Genomic DNA, 19,973 nt, shown 5'->3' on the forward strand with positions numbered 1-19,973 from the left:
ACCGTTCTGTTCTTTACTATAACTTAATAGCAACACACCTGTTATAACGCCTGCGGACAGGAGTTTCTCCTACTGCCCTGCTGTCACTTCCACACTCAGAGCGTTTGTCTGCGACACACGCGGATGGCCCACTGCGTACTGTTGGAGGATATTTTTACCCTCTCGCGCGCGCACTCTCACTCAGTCACTCTAAAAGGGCTTTTCACACCTTCTGTCCGTGGCGTTGTGCGCATGCCCAGTGCCGTGCGGTTCGGAAGTTGAGCCCTGACCCCCTGGTAAGAGCATGTAAGTAGCCCGTTCCTCCATTCATTTTGCCATGGATCGGTGTTTGACGTGTATTGCCTGCGTTTTTAAGTTACCCTAAACATAGTTATGATACGACCCTTTAGCAGACGTAAAAAATTCATTTTGACATACGCAAGATAACAAAATAAGTGTCACGGCGATCACTTTCTTACAAAGTTTTCTGGGTTTTACACAATATGTTGTACATTTACACTATAGTCGAAGTATTAACGGCGAATGAGTTTTTTTGTAATCTGATCCGGCCTGAGAAATTTGGATTGTGCGTTCTGGTGGCTATTTACGGCACGTCCGACGCGCACCTGTACTTGCACCTCAACTGGAAAAGTCAACCATACTGTAGCTACGAATATCGGTGGATCATCTGCATAACTGCGATATGATTTTGTTGTGGTGCAAAACTTACAGGAGTATGTACAGATCATGGTTTTAGGGTGGTCTGTAGTAGTGTTAACATTAGTCTGTCATGGTAGGGTGGTCTGTAGTGGTGTTACACTGGTCCGTCATGCTGGTACGTTGGTCTGTAGTGGTGATATACTGGTGTGTGGTCTGTTGTGTTATATACTGTTTTGTCATGCTGGTAGGGTGGTCTGTAGTGGTGGTCTATACTTCTGTTTCCTGGTCTGTGAGGCTGTAGTCTGAAGTAATCTTAAGCTTCTTCACAGGGATGTAACACTTTGTGCTTTGTTAATATCACAACAACAGCAAATCAACAATCCATAAAGATGTAAACAAAAACTAAAATAAAAATTTTTAAATTTCACAGTTGATTTTTGTGCTAAGATGTCTTGTGGCCATTGTGAAAACTGCTTACCTCATTTTAGTTCTCATTATACATTAGCAGTAAATAAGTAAACCAGTAAAATCACTGGACTAGATTTTGCTCTTTGGGTTACACCACCCCTGAGGCCATCAGGACTGTAGTGCAGGGCATGCTGGTGCCAGGTGTGTGTATGTGAGAGTGTGTGTGAGGGTATGCAGGGTGTGTGTGAGTGCGTAGGTTGTGTGTGTGAGAGTGTGCAGGGTGTGTGAGAGTGAGTGTGAGAGAAAGAGTGTGCAGGGTGTGTGTGTGTGTGTGTGTGTGAGAGAGAGAGAGAGAGAGAGTGCAGGGTGTGTGAGAGTGCTGGTCCAGTCGAGCCTCCTGCTTGCACTGTGTTAGGTTCTGCTGGCCCAACTCTGTGGTTACAGGCTTGAATTCTGATGGGTTGAGTGCTGGTTTAATTAAGCGCTTCAGAGACCCTACACATCCTGACTACACACACACACACACACACACACACACACACACACACACACACACACACAAACACCACACATACTACACACCACAAATACTGAACCATAGTTCTCCACAGAAGAGGCAGCATCATTACATGAATACACTCAAAACATATACACCCCTGACATATTCACACTCACACATGCACACACATCAACACTCCAAATAGTCATGTTCATTAAACATTACACTACTGCCATTGTTTGTCTAAAAGTTCCAACATTCCCCTGTCCAGCCCATGGTGACATCTGTCTGATAAGCCGATGATGTCATTATTTATGTATGGGTCCTGGAGATCAACTTTGTTTGTGTTGTACCAGCAGCCCAGTGACTAGGTAACCAGGGGTAACCAGGGTAACCCAGGTCTCAACAGGCTCTGAGGGGTAAATACAGTGCCCTGGTGGTGGGTCCCCCGCCCTGTTTTGCTAACATCAGATCAGTAAATCACTTCTGAGGGTGACCAACAGCAGCTGAAATAGCTTCTTTACTTGACCTACTAAAACAGCTCTGTGCAGGGGCAGCACACTGACTACAGTTCTCTATATGGTAGAACACACTATGGCATTAGAACACACTGTAGCCTGTGGACCAGAGCCGGAGTGGCTAATCGGGAGATTCGGGAGGATTCCCGATGGGCCGGCTCATGTCAATCTCTAGTTTGGGCCGATTGGGAGGGAAAAATAATTTTGGTCCGGATTTGGGTATGAAACTCCCGGGCTGAAAAAGTGTCCCACTCCGGCCCTGCTGTGGACTGGTGGTTTTAGCTGACAAACTGCAAGCCCAACTGTTCACTGGTGATTGGAAGTATTTTTATTTTTATTTGTAGTTACAATTTCTCTCAAATTTGAATGAAAGTCATTTAATGGAAGTAAATAGATACATATATTCTAAATAATGGAAATAGATATATTCTAGATAAAGAACAATATTTTCTAAACAAAGTAATTAGATATATTCTAAGTAACATCAATAGATATATTCAAAATAAAGTAAATAGGTATATTCTAAATAACAGATATTGTGACGGGCAGGGTGAGCGAAATAAAATGGAAGCGATCACGCCAAGTCTCAGGGGAAAAAGGATGGTTTAATATAGAAAGTGCGCAAACCAAAAACTTGACCCGTGACTCGATCCAAATTAAGGATATAATAACCAGCGGTCAACTGGTACAAAGACAAGACATATATAGGCAAACAAACGACCCTCAGGTGAGACGGATCACGGGCTCCGCCCACCTGAGGGACGCACACAACGCAACAATTACAGGACATCTGATGCTGTAAAAGGGGGCGACCAGTAGGGGGCCCGCCGTACCGTGACAGATATATTCTAAATCACATAAATAGATATATTCTAAATAACATAGGTATATTCTAAATAAATAAGATATATTCTAAATAATGTAAATAGATATTCTAAATAAATAGATATATTCTAAATCACATAGATATATTCTAAATAATGTAAATAGATATATTCTGAATAAATAGATATATTCTAAATAAATAGATATACTGAAAATAACATAAATAGAGATATTCTAAATAATGTAAATAGAGATATTCTAAATAAGATAAATAGAATAGTAAATAGATGTGGAAACATAAGACTAAAGGTCCATATGACCCGAGGGACCTCACGTCCAGGGAACACAACGTAGTCCATCACCTCCTCTGCTTGGTTCTGTTTGGATCTGTTTAGATCTGTTTGATTCAGAGATGTTCATAAGTTGCAAAATACAAGTCCGAGTCTTTAGGCTGGAGTCAAACTAAAGTCTCAAGTCAATACCAGGAAAATCTTAGGGACAGGAGATGGAAAATAAGTATTTTATAAATTAGCTGTAATGACAGCTAAGTGGATAGCATAGACTAAACAAACCTATCCGAGTGTGTTTTCAGGTGCTTTATGAAGTTTGATGTAGTCGTTCCACTGTCTTTAATTTGTTTCCTACATTGTTTACACATTGCCATTGCCATCCTTCGGTTATGTCCAAAGATTTTAAGCTCCTTATAGTCAAAGGCTCCACGTATGGTACTCGAGCCAAAGCCATGGCAACCTCGTTTGTTTACATTTATTGCTTCTCTATGATTTTGTCACGAGAAAAGGGGCAAAGTCCCAAATCACCGAAACATATTATAATATCAACTCCTCTGCACCCACACGACCTATGATACTGTGGCTGTAGCTTCTCTTTGGTGTTTTGAAAGGTAGGCCAGTCTTTTAAACACGGTTTTACCACCTGTGAAAACTTGTTGTGACTTGCTTCTTTGCTAAAGCTGGGAAGGAACAGTTTCCCTTGACAAGAGAAATAAAACAAGATCTGCCTGTGTCCTACAGTGAAGTGTCATGAGAGTATCAGACACTGAGCAGACAGCCTGTGTCCTACAGTGAAGTGTCATGAGAGTCTCAGACACTGAGCAGACAGCCTGTGTCCTACAGTGAAGTGTCATGAGAGAGTCTCAGACACTGAGCAGACAGCCTGTGCCCTACAGTGAAGTGACATGAGAGAGTCTCAGACACTGAGCAGACAGTCTGTGTCCTACAGTGAAGTGACATGACAGAGTCTAAGACACTGAGCAAACAGCCTGTGTCCTACAGTGAAGTGTCATGAGAGAGTCTCAGACACTGAGCAGACAGCCTGTGTCCTACAGTGAAGTGACATGAGAGAGTCTAAGACACTTGAGCAGACAGCCTGTGTCCTACAGTGAAGTGGCATGAGAGAGTCTCAGACACTGAGCAGACAGTCTGTGTCCTACAGTGAAGTGACATGAGAGAGTCTAAGACACTGAGCAGACAGCCTACCCAGAAAGGCTGCTGAGGTGAGCCGAGGTTTCGAGTTTCAGTGCAAGGGGAGATTCCCCAATGCTAGAGGAGTGCACCAAAGCAGGTCGAGAGAGAGAGGGGGGGGGGGGGGGGGGGGGGGGGGGGGAGAGAAGATGGATGGCTCTCTCTAGATGCCATGCTGTTATGAGACATTGGTAGGTGCTAATTTTATAGCTGACACATTTAACAGCTGGATATAGTTGTCTTAAGTACGGAGTGGTGTGTTAAGCTCACGTCCTCTGGGAGTCACAGCAAACGTGGCCTCCACAAGTGTGCCTGCACTTGCTGATCAGCTACAGACAGGTGCCAAATGTGTGACGGTAGATGGCTGTTTTACTCCCTACATGCGACTGACCTTCTGAGAGGCCAGAGGAATTACTGGGTCAATGCATATGTGGGATGAGACTTGATTGGTTATTCTCTGATTTCTCAACAGTGCTGCATCTTTAAATCACAATGATGCACATTCATCTGATTGGCAGAAGCACCTCCTGCCAGAGCTGCTGATTGGTCACAACTGTCCTCTTGTGACTCCTCCCTTGTTTAGTCTTTGAAGTGTGGACAAACTTTTTTAGATGCTCCATCTGCCTGAGCACATACCAGGCACTATTTGAGGTCCCTAGTTTGACAGGAAACAGGAAGTGACAAATCAGAAAGACAACATCATGGACCCTATGGAAAATTCTGCCCCTGAATCTCGAGATGAACGTATTGCTCGCTACAAGGCAGAGAGGAGGCGGGAGCTGACTGAGCGCTATGGCAACCAGGAGGAGGAGCTGCCATATAAGTGTTCAAAGAGGGAGAGAGAAGGGCGTGGTGGCCAGCGTGACTCCTCACATCTCCTCACTAAACCCTCCAATGGCTGTGAAGGTGTTCACCCAGGGAGCACCTCACCAAACAGGTGAGGGCTGTCCCATTGGTTAACTTGCATGGGAGAGTTTTCACTGACTTCTTCTTGTAAAACTCGATTGTAATGGTTGTCTGATCTATTACACTGTTCACTACATAAGAACATAGTCCACCTGCATGACATGTTTGCAAGAGTGTGCAAAGCTGCCATGAAAGTAAAGGGGGATACTTAGACATACTTTTAGATTTCTGCCAAGGAGAAGCCAAAGAAGTTCTTTCCAAACTGATTCTGCCTAACAGGGTCCTGCAGAAGACCCTCCCCTCTATGTGGGTTAATCCATCTCCACCCTCTCTGTGGGTTAATCCATCTCCACCCTCTCTGTGGGTTAATCCGCCTACACTCTCTATGTGGGTTAATCCATCTCCACCCTCTCTGTGGGTTAATCCGCCTACACCCTCTCTGTGGGTTAATCCATCTCCACCCTCTCTGTGGGTTAATCCGTCTCCACCCTCTCTGTGGGTTAATCCGTCTCCACCCTCTATGTGGGTTAATCCATCTCCACCCTCTCTGTGAGTTAATCCGCCTCCACCCTCTATGTGGGTTAATCCATCTCCACTCTCTATGTGGGTTAATCCGTCTCCACTCTCTCTGTGGGTTAATCCGTCTCCACCCTCTCTGTGGGTTAATCTGTCTCCACCCTCTCTGTGAGTTAATCTGTCTCCACCCTCTCTGTGGGTTAATCCATCTCCACCCTCTCTGTGAGTTAATCCGCCTCCAGCCTCTCTGTGGGTTAATCCGTCTCCACCCTCTCTGTGGGTTAATCTGTCTCCACCCTCTCTGTGGGTTAATCTGTCTCCACCCTCTCTGTGGGTTAATCCGCCTCCACCCTCTCTGTGGGTTAATCTGCCTCCACCCTCTATGTGGGTTAATCCATCTCCAGCCTCTCTGTGAGTTAATCCGTCTCCACCCTCTCTGTGGGTTAATCCGCCTCCACCCTCTCTGTGGGTTAATCTGTCTCCATCCTCTCTGTGGGTTAATCCGTCTTCACCCTCTCTGTGGGTTAATCCGCCTCCACCCTCTCTGTGGGTTAATCTGCCTCCAGCCTCTCTGTGAGTTAATCCGTCTCCACCCTCTCTGTGAGTTAATCCGTCTCCACCCTCTCTGTGGGTTAATCCGCCTCCACCCTCTCTGTGGGTTAATCTGTCTTCACCCTCTCTGTGAGTTAATCCGTCTCCACCCTCTCTGTGAGTTAATCCGTCTCCACCCTCTCTGTGGGTTAATCCGCCTCCACCCTCTCTGTGGGTTAATCCGTCTTCACCCTCTCTGTGGGTTAATCCGTCTCCTGATCTCTCCATGTCAGCACACACACATTTCTCCAACTCTATGACTCCGGTTAGAGTTCCATCCAAACGACCCCCCTACTTCATTCATGTCTATCAAAAAGCGCAGTGCTGCTCTCAGCCTCTCCTCCCCCTCCCCCCTCCCCTCTCTCTCCTCCCCCTCCCCCTCCCCTCTCTCCCCTCCCCCTCCCCCCTCCCCTCTCTCTCCTCCCCCTCCCCTCTCTCCCCTCCCCCTCCCCCCTCCCCTCTCTCTCCTCCCCCTCCCCCCTCCCCTCTCTCTCCTCCCCCTCCCCATCCCCTCTCTCTCCTCCCCCTCCCCATCCCCTCTCTTCCCTCCCCCTCCTCCCTCTCCTCTCTCCTCTCCCCTCCCTCTTCCTTCTCCTCTCCCCTCCCCCCTCTCTCCATGGCTCTTCTCCAGGCCGTGTACGCTGGCCTTGTCTGGTCCTGGGGGGGCCCCTCCAGACTCCGGGTGCCCTGGGGCCTCAGAGCAGGTCAGGCTGCACACTGGGGTGTCAGTCGGTCACCTGAAGAACGCCCTGCTGGAGCAAAACTGGAGCTCCCCAAGAGTGTAGGGACACGCGTGTGTATGTGTATGTGAATGTGTGTAAGTGTGTGAGCATGTGTGTAAGTGTGTGAGTGTGTGTGTGTGAGTGTGCTTGTGTGTTTTTGAGTGTGGGTGTGAGCACATTCTCAGGTGATAATATGATAGTATGATATGATAATATTATGATATGATATGATAATATGATATGATAGTATGATATGATATTATAATTGTATGATAATATGATAGTATATGATAGTATAATAATATGATGATATGATCATGATATTACAGTGAATGATTTTCTCCAGCTATACCCATAAGGCGTAAAATTGTGTTACCTTTATGAAAGATGTCTGCATGCTCTCTCTCCCTCCTTCTATCCCTCTCTCTCTCCCTCCCTCACTTTCCCTTTCTCCCTCCCTCTCTCACTCTCTCCCTTCCTCTCTCTCTCTCGCTCTCTCTCTCCATCTGACACCCTCCCTTTCTCCACTTCTTTCTTCAGTGGTGCAGATGGAGGCTCTGACTCCGCCCCGGCCAGAGGGGCGGGGCCTGAGGGAAGCCGGCGTCGCCTGAGGCGCTCCCTGCCTGTAGGGGCAGCGGTGAGCCGTAAGTCGAGTGAACGTTTCCGCACGCAGCCCGTCACAGCCCACGAGCTTCAGAGGAGCTGCGGGTAGGAGCCTCTCCCAGGCCGCCAGGGAAGCCTGGGCCTTTCCTGATTTATTTTGCCCAGACTGCTATGCTGTCGGTGGGGTGGGCGAGCGGTCGGCCTAATGATAGAGTTATTTAATCACGTCACTATCTTCTAATAAAATCCCACACTGTATTATATATGGACATATATTAATAGTATGTTGTAATAAGTACTTATGTAACTAAGTGTCCTCTACCTGGTTGATGTGTGTAGGTTTTTCGTCTCTTCTTATCATCAAACACATAAAGCAGGTTTCATTAGAGAGGCCAACCGCAGGAAAGTCACCTCACACACTTAGAGTAGCACACAGGCAGCAGGAACGTACCAACTGTTCCTAAAAGTAAAACCTTCTGATGTCTGATGTTCAGTAGCTCCCATGGCACCAGGTCTTCTCACACAGCTGTTATATCAGACTGTTTTCATGCACAGACGTGCGTGTGTGTCTGTGTGTGCCAGATTCCCTAAAGGGAGGCTGGTCATAAAATTACTATGAAATCATCTTGTCATTTGTCTGAATGACGTGAGTGTGTTTGATTTGCTTCTGTGTGTGTGCTGCTCTGTAAATGTTGCTCTGTAACTCAGAGTTGTGTTCTCGTCACTCCACAGTAACATGGACAACACGGATCCAGAAAACACAGGTAGGTGCTGCCATGGGTGTGTGTGTGTTTGTGTGTGTCTGGGTGTTGGTATGTGCAGTCTTTACTGAGTGCCCTGTATCCAAGTCATCATAAGCCTGGTGTGTAGGACAGAGTCTACAGAGTCTTCCTAACAGCTGACACCAGAGGTGGGACCAAGTCAGTGTTTTGCAAGTCTCAAGTAAGTCCAAGTCTTTATACCTCAAGTACCGAGTCAAGTCTCAAGCAAAGACACTCAAGTCAAGTCAAGTCTCGAGTCAAGACAGGCAATAATCAAGTCAAGTCCCAAGTCTGAAACTTGGAATTTCAAGTCCTTTCGAGTCTTTTTTTTTTTTTTTTACCAATGTTGCAGGTATATTTTAAATGTAAATAATAGACATGCGTTCTTTTTTAAATCTGTATTCTCCTCAAATCTTGATAAAACATGTGCAACTGAAAACACGAAGTATAAAAAAAAATTAAAATTACACCTCTTTATTGCACAGTTCAAATTGTTAAACTTAGCTGCAAAAATATTCATACTTTAAACTACAATTTTCCAGAAATAAATATTCTGTGAAAAAGTCATAAGTAGAACTCCATGTTCAAATAAAAAGTGCTGATATTTTCACAGTACAATACAAAGAACCATAACAGCATTTTCCCTCTCTTCTCTTATCTGGTTTCTTGGAGAACATGTGTGAGTGACACAAGACAAACAAATATAAGAACTGAACAATTAACAGGAATCTGCAACTTTAGACATTTCAGTAAACTATTCTGCATTGCATTTGCTGGCCAAAAGTCTGTATGTCATTTGTGCACGATGAATGATGTCCCCATAGCTGAAAACTCGCTCCACTTTTGTCAATATATTTTTTTTCTCGACGTAGATGTCTTCAAATACACAATCCATGCTGAGATAGAACTGGATATTATGATGGTGACAGAGAGAGGCTCTCTTCCCCGAGTTCAGATACAGAACCCAGGGTTGCCAACTCTCACGCATTGAGCGTGAGACACACGCATTTGACCGTCTTCACACGCTCTCACGCCACACATCCGAATATCTCACGCCGGAAAAAAATCTAGTTTATTTACCTCTGATCCACATCTATGATTCAATGAGTTACTAGTTCGCTCTGGCACCAACCACTGGCGATCGATCGATCGCGATATAATACTTAATTTGTGTCCATTTTACACCCCGCCCGGTAAAAATTTACGTTCGCCAACCCCCCATTTGATTGGTTGTGCTGCAGCCCATGCACACACACACGTACAGAGTGTGGAAAAGCAGAGGACTGGTCTGCGTCAGAAGGACGGAAATGAAATTAATGGGGCGCACTTTATAAATATTAATATGCGTTTTAAAATTTAGATTTGGGGTAAAAAAAATCAAGTCTTTGCAAGTAAACAGGTTCAAGTCCAATTCAAGTCCCAAGTTATTGGTGTAAAAGTCCAAGTCAAGTCTAAGTCTCTGAATATTTTTTCAAGTCAAGTCAAAAGTCTTAATATTAATGACTCGAGTCTGACTCGAGTCCAAGTCATGTGACTCGAGTCCCCACCTCTGGCTGACACCATGAAGACCATGACAGCTAACAGAAGACCATGACAGCTAATTTTACCTCAGGACTGTGTCTCTGGACAGTGTCTCCGGACAGTGTCTCTGGACTGTGTCTCTTTGTGGTAGTTAGTGCCAGAAATGGGCAACACACACACACACACACACACACACACACACACACACACACACATACTTTAGTTGTGTGTGAGTGTGTGTAAGTGTGTGTGTGTCCATGTGTGTGTGTGTGTGTTTAATGCACTGACACAGACATGTAGGAACTGCATCTACCACATAAGGTGTGTGAAGCCAAACAATTCAGGTGTAAATCAGGCAGTGACTTAATGGGTTAGATTAAGTCACTGTCTGATTTTGAGAGTGTGTGTAAGTGTGTGTGTGTAGGAGGGTGAATGCATGCATGTGTGTGTGTGCGTGACTGCACGTGTGTGTGTTCTGTATTTTCTAACAACGCTCTATATTTTGTCTCTTAGGAGATGTTAAGACAGACGAAAGAGCCAAGATGAGTGTAGCTGCCAAGATGTCTCTGTTTAAAGTAAGGTCCTCTGCAAACTACTCACCACTGTGGAACAGGACCCCAGATTGTTTAGCAGTGCCTGAGTTGAAAAGGTCACTGCTGTGACAGTGGGAGTGTTACAGTTTCACAGTGACTGTGGGTGGTGTTGGGCGGTGGTAGGTTGTGGTGGGTGGCTGGCACCAGCAGGTTAGTCTTCAGGGCAGAGAGTTCACCACCATAGCGAGTAGCTGTGTGTGGTGTCATTTTCAGTAACCTTCATAGTGGTCTTGTAACACAACACATGCACATACTAGATATTAGATTTTCTTACACTGACTGTGGTAATCTTAAGCTGCATGTTTGGTAGTAGCAGGCTGTAGCTGAAAGGTGATCTGAGCGGCTTGTGCAGGCCTCAACTCAGCAGTCCACATTATGACAGCACTGCTGGGTTTGTACCGATGTCTGCACTCCCTGGACTGAGGTTCTTTCGAGGTTCTTGTGCAGTCTGATCTGACCTCTGACCTCCTCTGCATTTCTGTGCTGTACAATGAAAGCAATGCTGCTGTGTTTACCTATCCTGTCTCCCCCTTTATTTTACACTTTTTCCTTCTCCTTTCTCACTTATCTCTTTATCTCTTTATCTCTCCCTCTCTCTGTCTCTGTCTCTCTCTCTCTCCCCTTCCCCCTATCTCTCTCATCCCCTCTCTCTCTCTCTGTCTCTCTCTCCCCCTGCTCTCTCTCATTCTCTGGTTTTTAGTCAGTAATGGGACACTCAGAGTAACTGGTTACTAGGCAACCTGCAGGGTTCTACCATTATCATGCTGCTCGAATCCAGCTACCCTGAGACTGGGGTATTAATCTATCTGCTTACTAACCTACCCTGAGACTGGGGTATTAATCTACCTGCTTACTAACCTACTCTGAGACTGGGGTATTAATCTACCTGCTTACTAACCTACTCTGAGACTGGGGTATTAATCTACCTGCTTACTAACCTACCCTGAGACTGGGGTATTAATCTACCTGCTTACTAACCTACTCTGAGACTGGGGTATTAATCTACCTGCTTACTAACCTACCCTGAGACTGGGGTATTAATCTACCTGCTTACTAACCTACCCTGAGACTGGGGTATTAATCTACCTGCTTACTAACCTACCCTGACACTGGGTGAGGGAGGTTGATAGTGTGAGAGGGAGTGAGGGAGGGAGGTAGTGAGAGAGGTAGTGAAAGAGGGAGTGAGGGAGGTTGGTAGTGAGAGGGAGTGAGGGAGGTTGCTAGTGTGAGAGGGAGTGAGGGAGCGATGTAGTGAGAGAGGTAGTGAGGGAGGGAGGTAGTGAGAGAGGGAGGTAGTGAGAGAGGTAGTGAAAGAGGGAGTGAGGGAGGTTGGTAGTGAGAGGGAGTGAGGGAGGTTGATAGTGTGAGAGGGAGTGAGGGAGCGATGTAGTGAGAGAGGTAGTGAGGTAGTGAGAGAGGGAGTGAGGGAGGGAGTGAGAGAGGGAGGTAGTGAGAGAGTGAGTGAGAGAGGGAGTGAGGGAGGGAGGTAGTGAGAGAGGTAGTGAGGGAGGGAGGTAGTGAGAGAGGTAGTGAGAGAGGTAGTGAGGGAGGTAGTGAGAGAGGGAGGTAGTGAGGAAGGGAGGGAGTGAGAGAGGGAGTGAGGGAGGTAATGAGGGAGGGAGTGAGGTAGTGAGTGAGGGAGTGAGGGAATGAGGGAGGGAGGGAGTGAGAGAGTGAGAGAGTGAGAGATGTAGTGAGTGAGGTAGTGAGGGAGGTAGTGAGAGAGAGGTAGTGAGTGAGGGAGTGAGTGAGAGAGGGAGTGAGAGAGGGAGTGAGAGAGAGAGGTAGTGAGGGAGGGAGTGAAGGAGGGAGTAAGAGAGGGAGTGAGGGAGGGAGGGAGTGAGGGAGGAAGGTAGTGAGAGAGGGAGTGAGGAAGGTAGTGAGGGAGGGAGTTAGGGAGAGAGGGAGGGAGTGAGGGAGGGAGGTAGTGAGGGAGGGAGAGAGGGAGGGAGGGAGGGAGTGAGGTAGTGATTGGTACACAGAAGGAACCTGCCTGCTCTGATCCTTCGTGTCTCATTTCATGTCACTGTTTTCTGACTTGTTCTGCACACCACAGCAGTCTGTACCTTCACCGTCTCAGTGTCTCTGCTGTTCCCCGTCAGGAGCTGGAGAAGACCTCGTCTCCTGATGCCTTCTTTCACCTGAAACCACGTTCCAGCAGCAACTTCAGTCAGCTCCAAGTTAACCGTGGCAGTAGCAACTGCCAACATGCTCAGCCAATCACCTGTGAGCAATTGGAAGTGACAGCCAGGTGGGCAGGTCTTCTTCTAACCCTGTTGTCATTTTCTCCACCCCCATGCATATATATATATACACAACTGTAAACAACTCCCAAGCTTCTGGCCTCTTCATTCCCCCCACACGTGTGCAGTGTTTTGCGGTCAGCTGAGGCAGGAGAGGCCCAGGCCGATCTGGTGGTGGAGGACGACGCCAGCTCCAAGCTCTCCCTCAGCGACAAACTAGCTCTCTTCAACAAACTGTCCTCTGGAGCTGCACTAGGACCCAGGGGGGCTGTCAGGACAGGGGGCTCCTCAAACCCACCTGAGAGACGGAGGCAGAAGGGGCCGCGGTATCGCACTCAGCCTATTACTATGGGCGAGGTCAGCCTGGTCAGTGTGTGTGTGTGTGTGTGTGTGTGCGCATATGTTAATACTTATGTTAATATTTGTGTTACATACAGTACATGTTTTACTGTACATGTTTTACTGCAGTTCTATGTCAGATTCTCCATTTCCCGCTGTGTTCTCAGGTCCTGTTTTTCCATGTTTATAAATGTTTGGTTTTTCTGACCTTTCCAGAGGAGTTCAGGAGCAACACTCCTGTTCTCACCATCTCTCTACTACTGTGTGTCTCACTACTGCTGTGTGTGTCTCTCTACTGCTGTGTGTCTCTCTACTGCTGTGTGTCTCACTACTGCTGTGTGTGTCTCTCTACTGCTGTGTGTGTCTCTCTACTACTGTGTGTCTCACTACTGCTGTGTGTGTCTCTACTGCTGTGTGTCTCTCTACTGCTGTGTGTGTCTCACTACTGCTGTGTGTGTCTCTCTACTGCTGTGTGTCTCACTACTGCTGTGTGTGTCTCTCTACTGCTGTGTGTGTCTCTCTACTACTGTGTGTCTCACTACTGCTGTGTGTCTCTCTACTGCTGTGTGTGTCTCTCTACTGCTGTGTGTGTCTCTCTACTACTGTGTGTCTCACTACTGCTGTGTGTGTCTCTCTACTGCTGTGTGTCTCACTACTGCTGTGTGTGTCTCTCTACTGCTGTGTGCCTCTCTACTACTGTGTGTCTCACTACTGCTGTGTGCCTCTCTACTGCAGTGTGTGTCTCTCTACTGCTGTGTGTGTCTCTCTACTACTGTGTGTCTCACTACTGCTGTGTGTGCCTCTCTACTGCTGAGTGTGCCTCTCTACTGCTGAGTGTCTCTCTACTGCTGTGTGTCTCTCTACTGCTGTGTGTGTCTCTCTACTGCTGAGTGTGCCTCTCTACTGCTGTGTGTATCTCTCTACTGCTGTATATGTCTCACTACTGCTGCATGTCTCTACTGCTGCAGGTCTCTACTGTGTGTCTCTACTGGTGTTTCTCCTTCTGTCTCTCTTCCTTCCTCAGTCTCCCTCACCCTTCTCTCATTCTATCTCTCTTTCCCTTTATCTCTCTGTCTATCTCTCCCTTTCTCTTCCTCACTGTCTATCTCTTCTTGTCTCCCTCTCCTTCTCTCTCTCCCTCTCTGTCTCTCTAGTGTGTGCTCGTGGTGTGTCTGATCTAGTGTGTGCTCGAGCTGTGTCTGATCTAGTGTGTGCTTGTGCTGTGTCTGATCTAGTGTGTGCTCGTGCTGTGTCTGATCTAGTGTGTGTTCGTGCTGTGTCTGATCTAGTGGGTGCTCGTGCTGTGTCTGATCTAGTGTGTGTTCGAGCTGTGTCTAATCTCTTGTGTTGTTGTGCTGTGTCTGATCTAGTGTGTGCTCGTGCTGTGTCTGATCTAGTGTGTGCTCGAGCTGTGTCTGATCTAGTGTGTGTTCATGCTGTGTCTGATCTAGTGTGTGCTCGAGCTGTGTCTGATCTAATGTGTGTTTGTGCTGTGTCTGATCTAGTGTGTGTTTGTGCTGTGTCTGTGTCTCTCTTTCCCTTTATCTCTCTGTCTGTCTCTCTCCCTTTCTCTTCCTCACTGTCTATCTCTTCTTGTCTCCCTCTCCTTCTCTCTCTCCCTCTCTGTCTCTCCGTGTAGCTCCAGAAGGGACCTGTTCAGCTGCCTCCTCTCCACCTCCCCTGTCACCTTTCTGACCGCCAGCAGACTCTCTCCATCAACCTCAAGCCCAGTGAAGTGTGTCTCTCTGGGCCCCCTGAGTCTGCCTCACACCTACCCACCCCACCACAGCCCACTGAGGACTGCAACTCCCAGAATGCTCCACGGCAGGATGCAAACATAAAAGGCATCCTGAAGAAGAGTGGGCGGGAACAAACCAGGCTGAGTGGACGGCCCAAACACAACGAAGTCCTGACAGGGCAAGACCTTGAGCAGGAGAGAAGCACTCCTGCTGTAGTAGAGGAGCACTCTACTGCCCCCTGGAGGCAGAGAGTGAGGAAGCATGCTTCATCTACCTCACACCAACCTTGCAGACCCACCCTCCAAAGTGAAGAACACACCTCTTTCCTGGAGGACATGCCCACTCAGCAGTTGGTCACAGAGCACAGCACAGGCTCGAGGGACAGGTGCTCCTTCCTCTGTCTCTTCCTGTTTCTGCTCTCGTCTTCCTCATGCCTGTCTGAGAGTGCAGACAGTGTGTTTGATGGTGTATAGGCAGAGTTTTTGATGGTGTGCAGATGGCATGTGTGTGTGTTTGACAGTGTACAGATGGTTTGTGTGTGTGTGTGTGTGTGTGTGTGTGTGTGTGTGTGTGTGTGTGTGTGTGTGTCTGTGTCTGTGTCTGTGTCTGTGTCTGATTCATGTGACACATGTTCCTTTTTGCTGCTTGTCCAGATCTCAAAGTCCAGCAGAAGATTCATCGACTGGGACAGAGAACAGTGTCACACCTGCTATGGGTCCACAGGTGTGTGTGTGTGTGTGTGTGTGTGTGTGTGTGTGTGTGTGTGTGTGTGTGTGTGTGTGCATGTTTCTCAGGTGCAGAGAGATCTGAAATTATATTTTGCAATTAGGACAAAAGGAATTTTAGTTTTGAATATTGTCATACATCTACAAGCATAAACTGTAAAAGAATCAGTCAGCCAATCACAATGGTCCTGCATAACGTAACCAAGTTCTGTGTGACACAATGTGAAAAACCCCAGCTATGTCCTGTTGGCATAACCCATATAGAGCATGGATATGAGTGTGTATTCTTGCTCGTGCTGTGTCTGATCTAGTGTGTTTGTGCTGTGTCTGATCTAGTGTGTGCTCGTGCTGTGTCTGATCGAGTGTGTGTTTGTCCTGTGTCTGATCTAGTGTGTGCTCGAGCTGTGTCTGATCTAGTGTGTGCTCGTGCTGTGTCTGATCTAGTGTGTGCTCGTGCTGTGTCTGATCTCTTGTGTTGTCATGCTGTGTCTGATCTAGTGTGTGCTTGTGCTGTGTCTGATCTAGTGTGTACTTGTGCTGTGTCTAATCTAGTGTGTGCTCGTGCTGTGTCTGATCTAGTGTGTGTTCGTGCTGTGTCTGATCTAGTGTGTGTTCGTGCTGTGTCTGATCTAGTGTGTGCTCGAGCTGTGTCTGATCTAGTGTGTGCTCGAGCTTTGTCTGATCTGGTGTGTGCTCGTGCTGTGTCTGATCTAGTGTGTGTTCGTGCTGTGTCTGATCTAGTGTGTGCTCATGCTGTGTCTGATCTAGTGTGCGTTCTTGCTGTGTCTGATCTAGTGCTCATGCTGTGTCTGATCTAGTGTGTGTTCTTGCTGTGTCTGATCTAGTGTGTGTTCGTGCTGTGTCTGATCTAGTGTGTGTTCTTGCTGTGTCTGATCTAGTGTGTGTTCGTGCTGTGTCTGATCTAGTGTGTGCTCATGCTGTGTCTGATCTAGTGTGTGTTCTTGCTGTGTCTGATCTAGTGTGTGTTCGTGCTGTGTCTGATCTAGTGTGTGTTCTTGCTGTGTCTGATCTAGTGTGTGTTCGTGCTGTGTCTGATCTAGTGTGTGCTCGTGCTGTGTCTGATCTAGTGTGTGTTCTTGCTGTGTCTGATCTAGTGTGTGTTCGTGCTGTGTCTGATCTAGTGTGTGCTCATGCTGTGTCTGATCTAGTGTGTGTTCATGCTGTGTCTGATCTAGTGTGTGTTCGTGCTGTGTCTGATCTAGTGTGTGCTCATGCTGTGTCTGATCTAGTGTGTGCTCATGCTGTGTCTGGTGTAGCTCTGTTCAGCCCTTCCAGTCTGTCACCACCTGTCCTATTTGTCCACTTATTTATTTCTTATCTGTTGTCCCTGTGCTGCCCCCTGCAGGACACTGCTGCTCAGTGCTGGGTAAGCTTGCTCCTGTGTCAGTCTCCATCTGAATCTAAGGTCTTGAATATTTTTAAATTACCACTGAACATGCAGCAATGACCTGTTAAATCGGGCATGATCATCAGTTTTTTTGTGTGAACAGATAAACCATGTCTCTTCTCCTTTCTTCTCCTCTCTTCTCTTCTCTTTCACTCCCACCTTCTCTCCTCCTCTTCCCTCCCCTCTCCAGGGGCCTGTCTATTCCTCTGTTTACTCTCCTTCTAGCAACCCATGTCAGTATAAGATGTGTTTCAATGAGGTAAGTGTGTGTTTGTTTTGTGTGAGGGAGAGACTGTGTGTGAGAGAAAACAAGAAAGAGACTGTGTGTGTATGTGAGAGAGACTGTGTGTGTGTGTGTGTGTGTGTAAGATAGAGAGATACTGTATGTGTGTTTTTGAGAGAGAGACTGTGTGAGAGAGAGACTGTGTGTGTGTGAGTGAGAGAGAGAGAGCCTGTGTGTGTGTTTTTAGATACTTGCATGTTCAGGCTTTGTGGTGATCTCTGCATTACTCTTGTGCATCTTATGAATGAATGAATGAATGTTCGATTTATATAGCGCCTTTCCAGATTCCCAAGGCGCTTTACAATTTAACACAGGTACAAGTCACAGGTACAAGTGATTAGCTCAGTGATTTGTTTCTGGATCACATGGACAAATGGAGGGATGGAGGGATGGATTATGGAGTTATGGATGGATGGATGCTGTGTTTCTCTTGTCCATTGTCCATCCATCTGCAGTGGCGTGCAGATACAGCTGCGTGATTGGTCTGTTTGTGTAGATGTTCAGATGGATCTGCGTGATTGGTGCGTTTGTGTTGATATTCAGATGGAGCTGTGTGATTGGTGCGTTTGTGTTGATGTTCAGATGGAGCTGCGTGATTGGTGCATTTGTGTTGATGTTCAGATGGAGCTGCGTGATTGGTGCTTTTGTGTAGATGTTCAGATGGATCTGCGTGATTGGTGTGTTTGTGTTGATGTTCAGATGGATCTGTGTGATTGGTGCATTTGTTCTCTAGAGAAGTCTGTCCTATGAGGCTCAGGAGATTCCATCACCCACTCAAGCACAGCTGCAGTCTCCGTGGAGAAATAAGGTAAAATGATGGGTGTATTTGTAAGGTTTTAAGGTTGTAGTGTGTCGGGGGTTAAGTGAGGTATAAAGTGTGTGACTGCGTCTGCAGGAATGCGTAGAGGAAGTGGTAAACACACACTCACAGACGGAGGCTGACGTGCAATTCCAGTGTTGTGATGAAATCCAGGAGTGCCAGCAGCCTGTTTCCATGGAGATCAGCAAAGAGGTTGTGACCTCTGACATCTCCTCACTTCCTGTGTGTCAGAGCAGTCCAGGAGACACAGAGCAGGACCTGAACACACTCTGCCAGACTCACGCTCACATGTATGTCCAACCTGTGTGTGTGTGTGTGTGTGTGAGGCAGAGAGCAAGACCTGATCACCTTCTGTCACTCACACTCTTATCTGTTTGCATGTATGTGTGTGTGTGTGTGTGTGTGTGTGTGTGTGTGTGTGTATAGTCTGAGCTCTGCTGCATCAGAACACAGGCGCTCTGTTCGGCCATCTCGTCGGACGACGGGCTCTCGGAACCCACTACGTGCCCTTGCTGCCCGACATGACGTTTTGCACGACTTCACACAGCCTCACGAGGATGTCACCATGGAAACCCCCCAGGGTGAGTCCTCATGCCACCCCAAACTGAAATCTGTTCAGGATTTTAGCAGTCTGAGCAAAGCAGATGACATGACATGTAGTCTAGATGAGACGTTGCTACTTAGTTCTTCATAAGATGAGTCTTCGTCTTACTGTGTCTCACCAGCTTTGCTCAAACCTCTCTCTCCTTCAGTGGAGAAGATAAACTGCGTCTCTATGAGCTCCTCCTCCTCCCCGAGCAGCTATGTGCCCTACAGCAGCCTTATGCTGATCCACATCAAAGGTAGAGTACGCGCTTGAATACAGCACTGACGATCTGATTATGTAGTCTGATTACGTGAGGTCTCATTGTGTAATCTAATTACATGAGGTCTGATTGTGTATAATCTCATTATATAGTTTGACCGTGTGTGGTCTGATTGTGTGAGGTTTGAAAGTGTCTTGTCTCATACTAATTATACTATGAGTGCAGAGGCCTATGGGTAATGTAGTTTGTGTCTTGTGTCAGGAAAGAGACAGGTGCAGGTGCGTTTGGTGGAGCCAGTCGCACGCTCACTGAACAGTGGTGACTGCTTCCTGCTGGTAACTCCTTCACAGTGCTACCTGTGGACCGGAGAACTGTCCAACATCCTGGAGAGAGAGAAGGTACAACAAACTACAAATCACCAAGTCATATCATCACAGCATGGAGAATTTGTTTTAAAACAGGAGAAAAGTAATTCTTCACTGCACTGAAGAGGTGTGTGTGTGTGTGTGTGTGTCTTACTGCACTGAAGAAGTGTGTGTGTCTTACTGCACTGAAGAGGTGTCTGTGTGAGTGTGTGAGTGTGTGTATGTGTGTGTGTGTGTCTTCTCAGTATAAGCCCAATGTTTTAGTCCACTGTCCTTGCCAACAGAGTTTAACTGTCAATATACTTTCCTGTCATTGGTTATTGGATGTTGATTGGCGACTTGTTTAAGGCATCTGCCATGGCCTCATTGGTGGTGGCCCAGCAGGATCTGGGTTGCCAAGCAACAGAGGTCATTCACCTGGAGGAGGGTGTGAACTCGGACGCTGTGGAGGCCACAGAGTTCTGGAACCTTCTGGGAGGAAATACCTACTGCACAGGTCAGAAACCTTTGCCTGTGGTATTCATAGTTTCCTTACTTCGAAAATGAACACAGAACACATTACATATGTGTGTGTTTACATGCAGGTTGTTCTGGTGATGATGAACAGTATGAGATGGCGATTTCAGAGTCTAACTGCGTGTACACGCTCCAGGGAGACAGAC

At 47.0% G+C, this 19,973-nt stretch overlaps 1 protein-coding gene across 6 annotated transcripts in view; it reads left to right on the forward strand.

Annotated features, from left to right (window-relative positions):
* The first annotated feature begins 184 nt into the window (after positions 1 to 184).
* The window catches only part of svilc (supervillin c), a 26,652-nt gene continuing 6,863 nt past the window's right edge, over positions 185 to 19,973 (forward strand). For 2 of the 6 annotated variants that reach the window (XM_076995717.1, XM_076995719.1), the window contains exons 1-19: positions 185 to 285; positions 4,843 to 5,307; positions 7,015 to 7,164; positions 7,646 to 7,813; positions 8,441 to 8,472; positions 10,504 to 10,565; positions 12,686 to 12,834; positions 12,955 to 13,192; positions 14,805 to 15,289; positions 15,558 to 15,627; positions 16,996 to 17,016; positions 17,228 to 17,296; positions 18,054 to 18,128; positions 18,216 to 18,430; positions 18,567 to 18,721; positions 18,893 to 18,982; positions 19,208 to 19,344; positions 19,660 to 19,807; positions 19,896 to 19,973. The exon at positions 19,896 to 19,973 is cut by the window's right edge and continues 62 nt beyond it. In XM_076995717.1, the coding sequence (XP_076851832.1) occupies positions 5,072 to 5,307; positions 7,015 to 7,164; positions 7,646 to 7,813; positions 8,441 to 8,472; positions 10,504 to 10,565; positions 12,686 to 12,834; positions 12,955 to 13,192; positions 14,805 to 15,289; positions 15,558 to 15,627; positions 16,996 to 17,016; positions 17,228 to 17,296; positions 18,054 to 18,128; positions 18,216 to 18,430; positions 18,567 to 18,721; positions 18,893 to 18,982; positions 19,208 to 19,344; positions 19,660 to 19,807; positions 19,896 to 19,973 (2,578 nt within the window). In that variant the 5' untranslated portion in view covers positions 185 to 285; positions 4,843 to 5,071. The remainder of the gene's footprint in view (positions 286 to 4,842; positions 5,308 to 7,014; positions 7,165 to 7,645; positions 7,814 to 8,440; positions 8,473 to 10,503; positions 10,566 to 12,685; positions 12,835 to 12,954; positions 13,193 to 14,804; positions 15,290 to 15,557; positions 15,628 to 16,995; positions 17,017 to 17,227; positions 17,297 to 18,053; positions 18,129 to 18,215; positions 18,431 to 18,566; positions 18,722 to 18,892; positions 18,983 to 19,207; positions 19,345 to 19,659; positions 19,808 to 19,895) is intronic. The other 4 variants (XM_076995721.1, XM_076995718.1, XM_076995722.1 and 1 more) reach the window with 4 other exon arrangements.

This window comes from Brachyhypopomus gauderio, chromosome 2 (genome assembly GCF_052324685.1).
Source record: "Brachyhypopomus gauderio isolate BG-103 chromosome 2, BGAUD_0.2, whole genome shotgun sequence".
NCBI classification, from domain to species: Eukaryota; Metazoa; Chordata; class Actinopteri; order Gymnotiformes; family Hypopomidae; genus Brachyhypopomus; species Brachyhypopomus gauderio.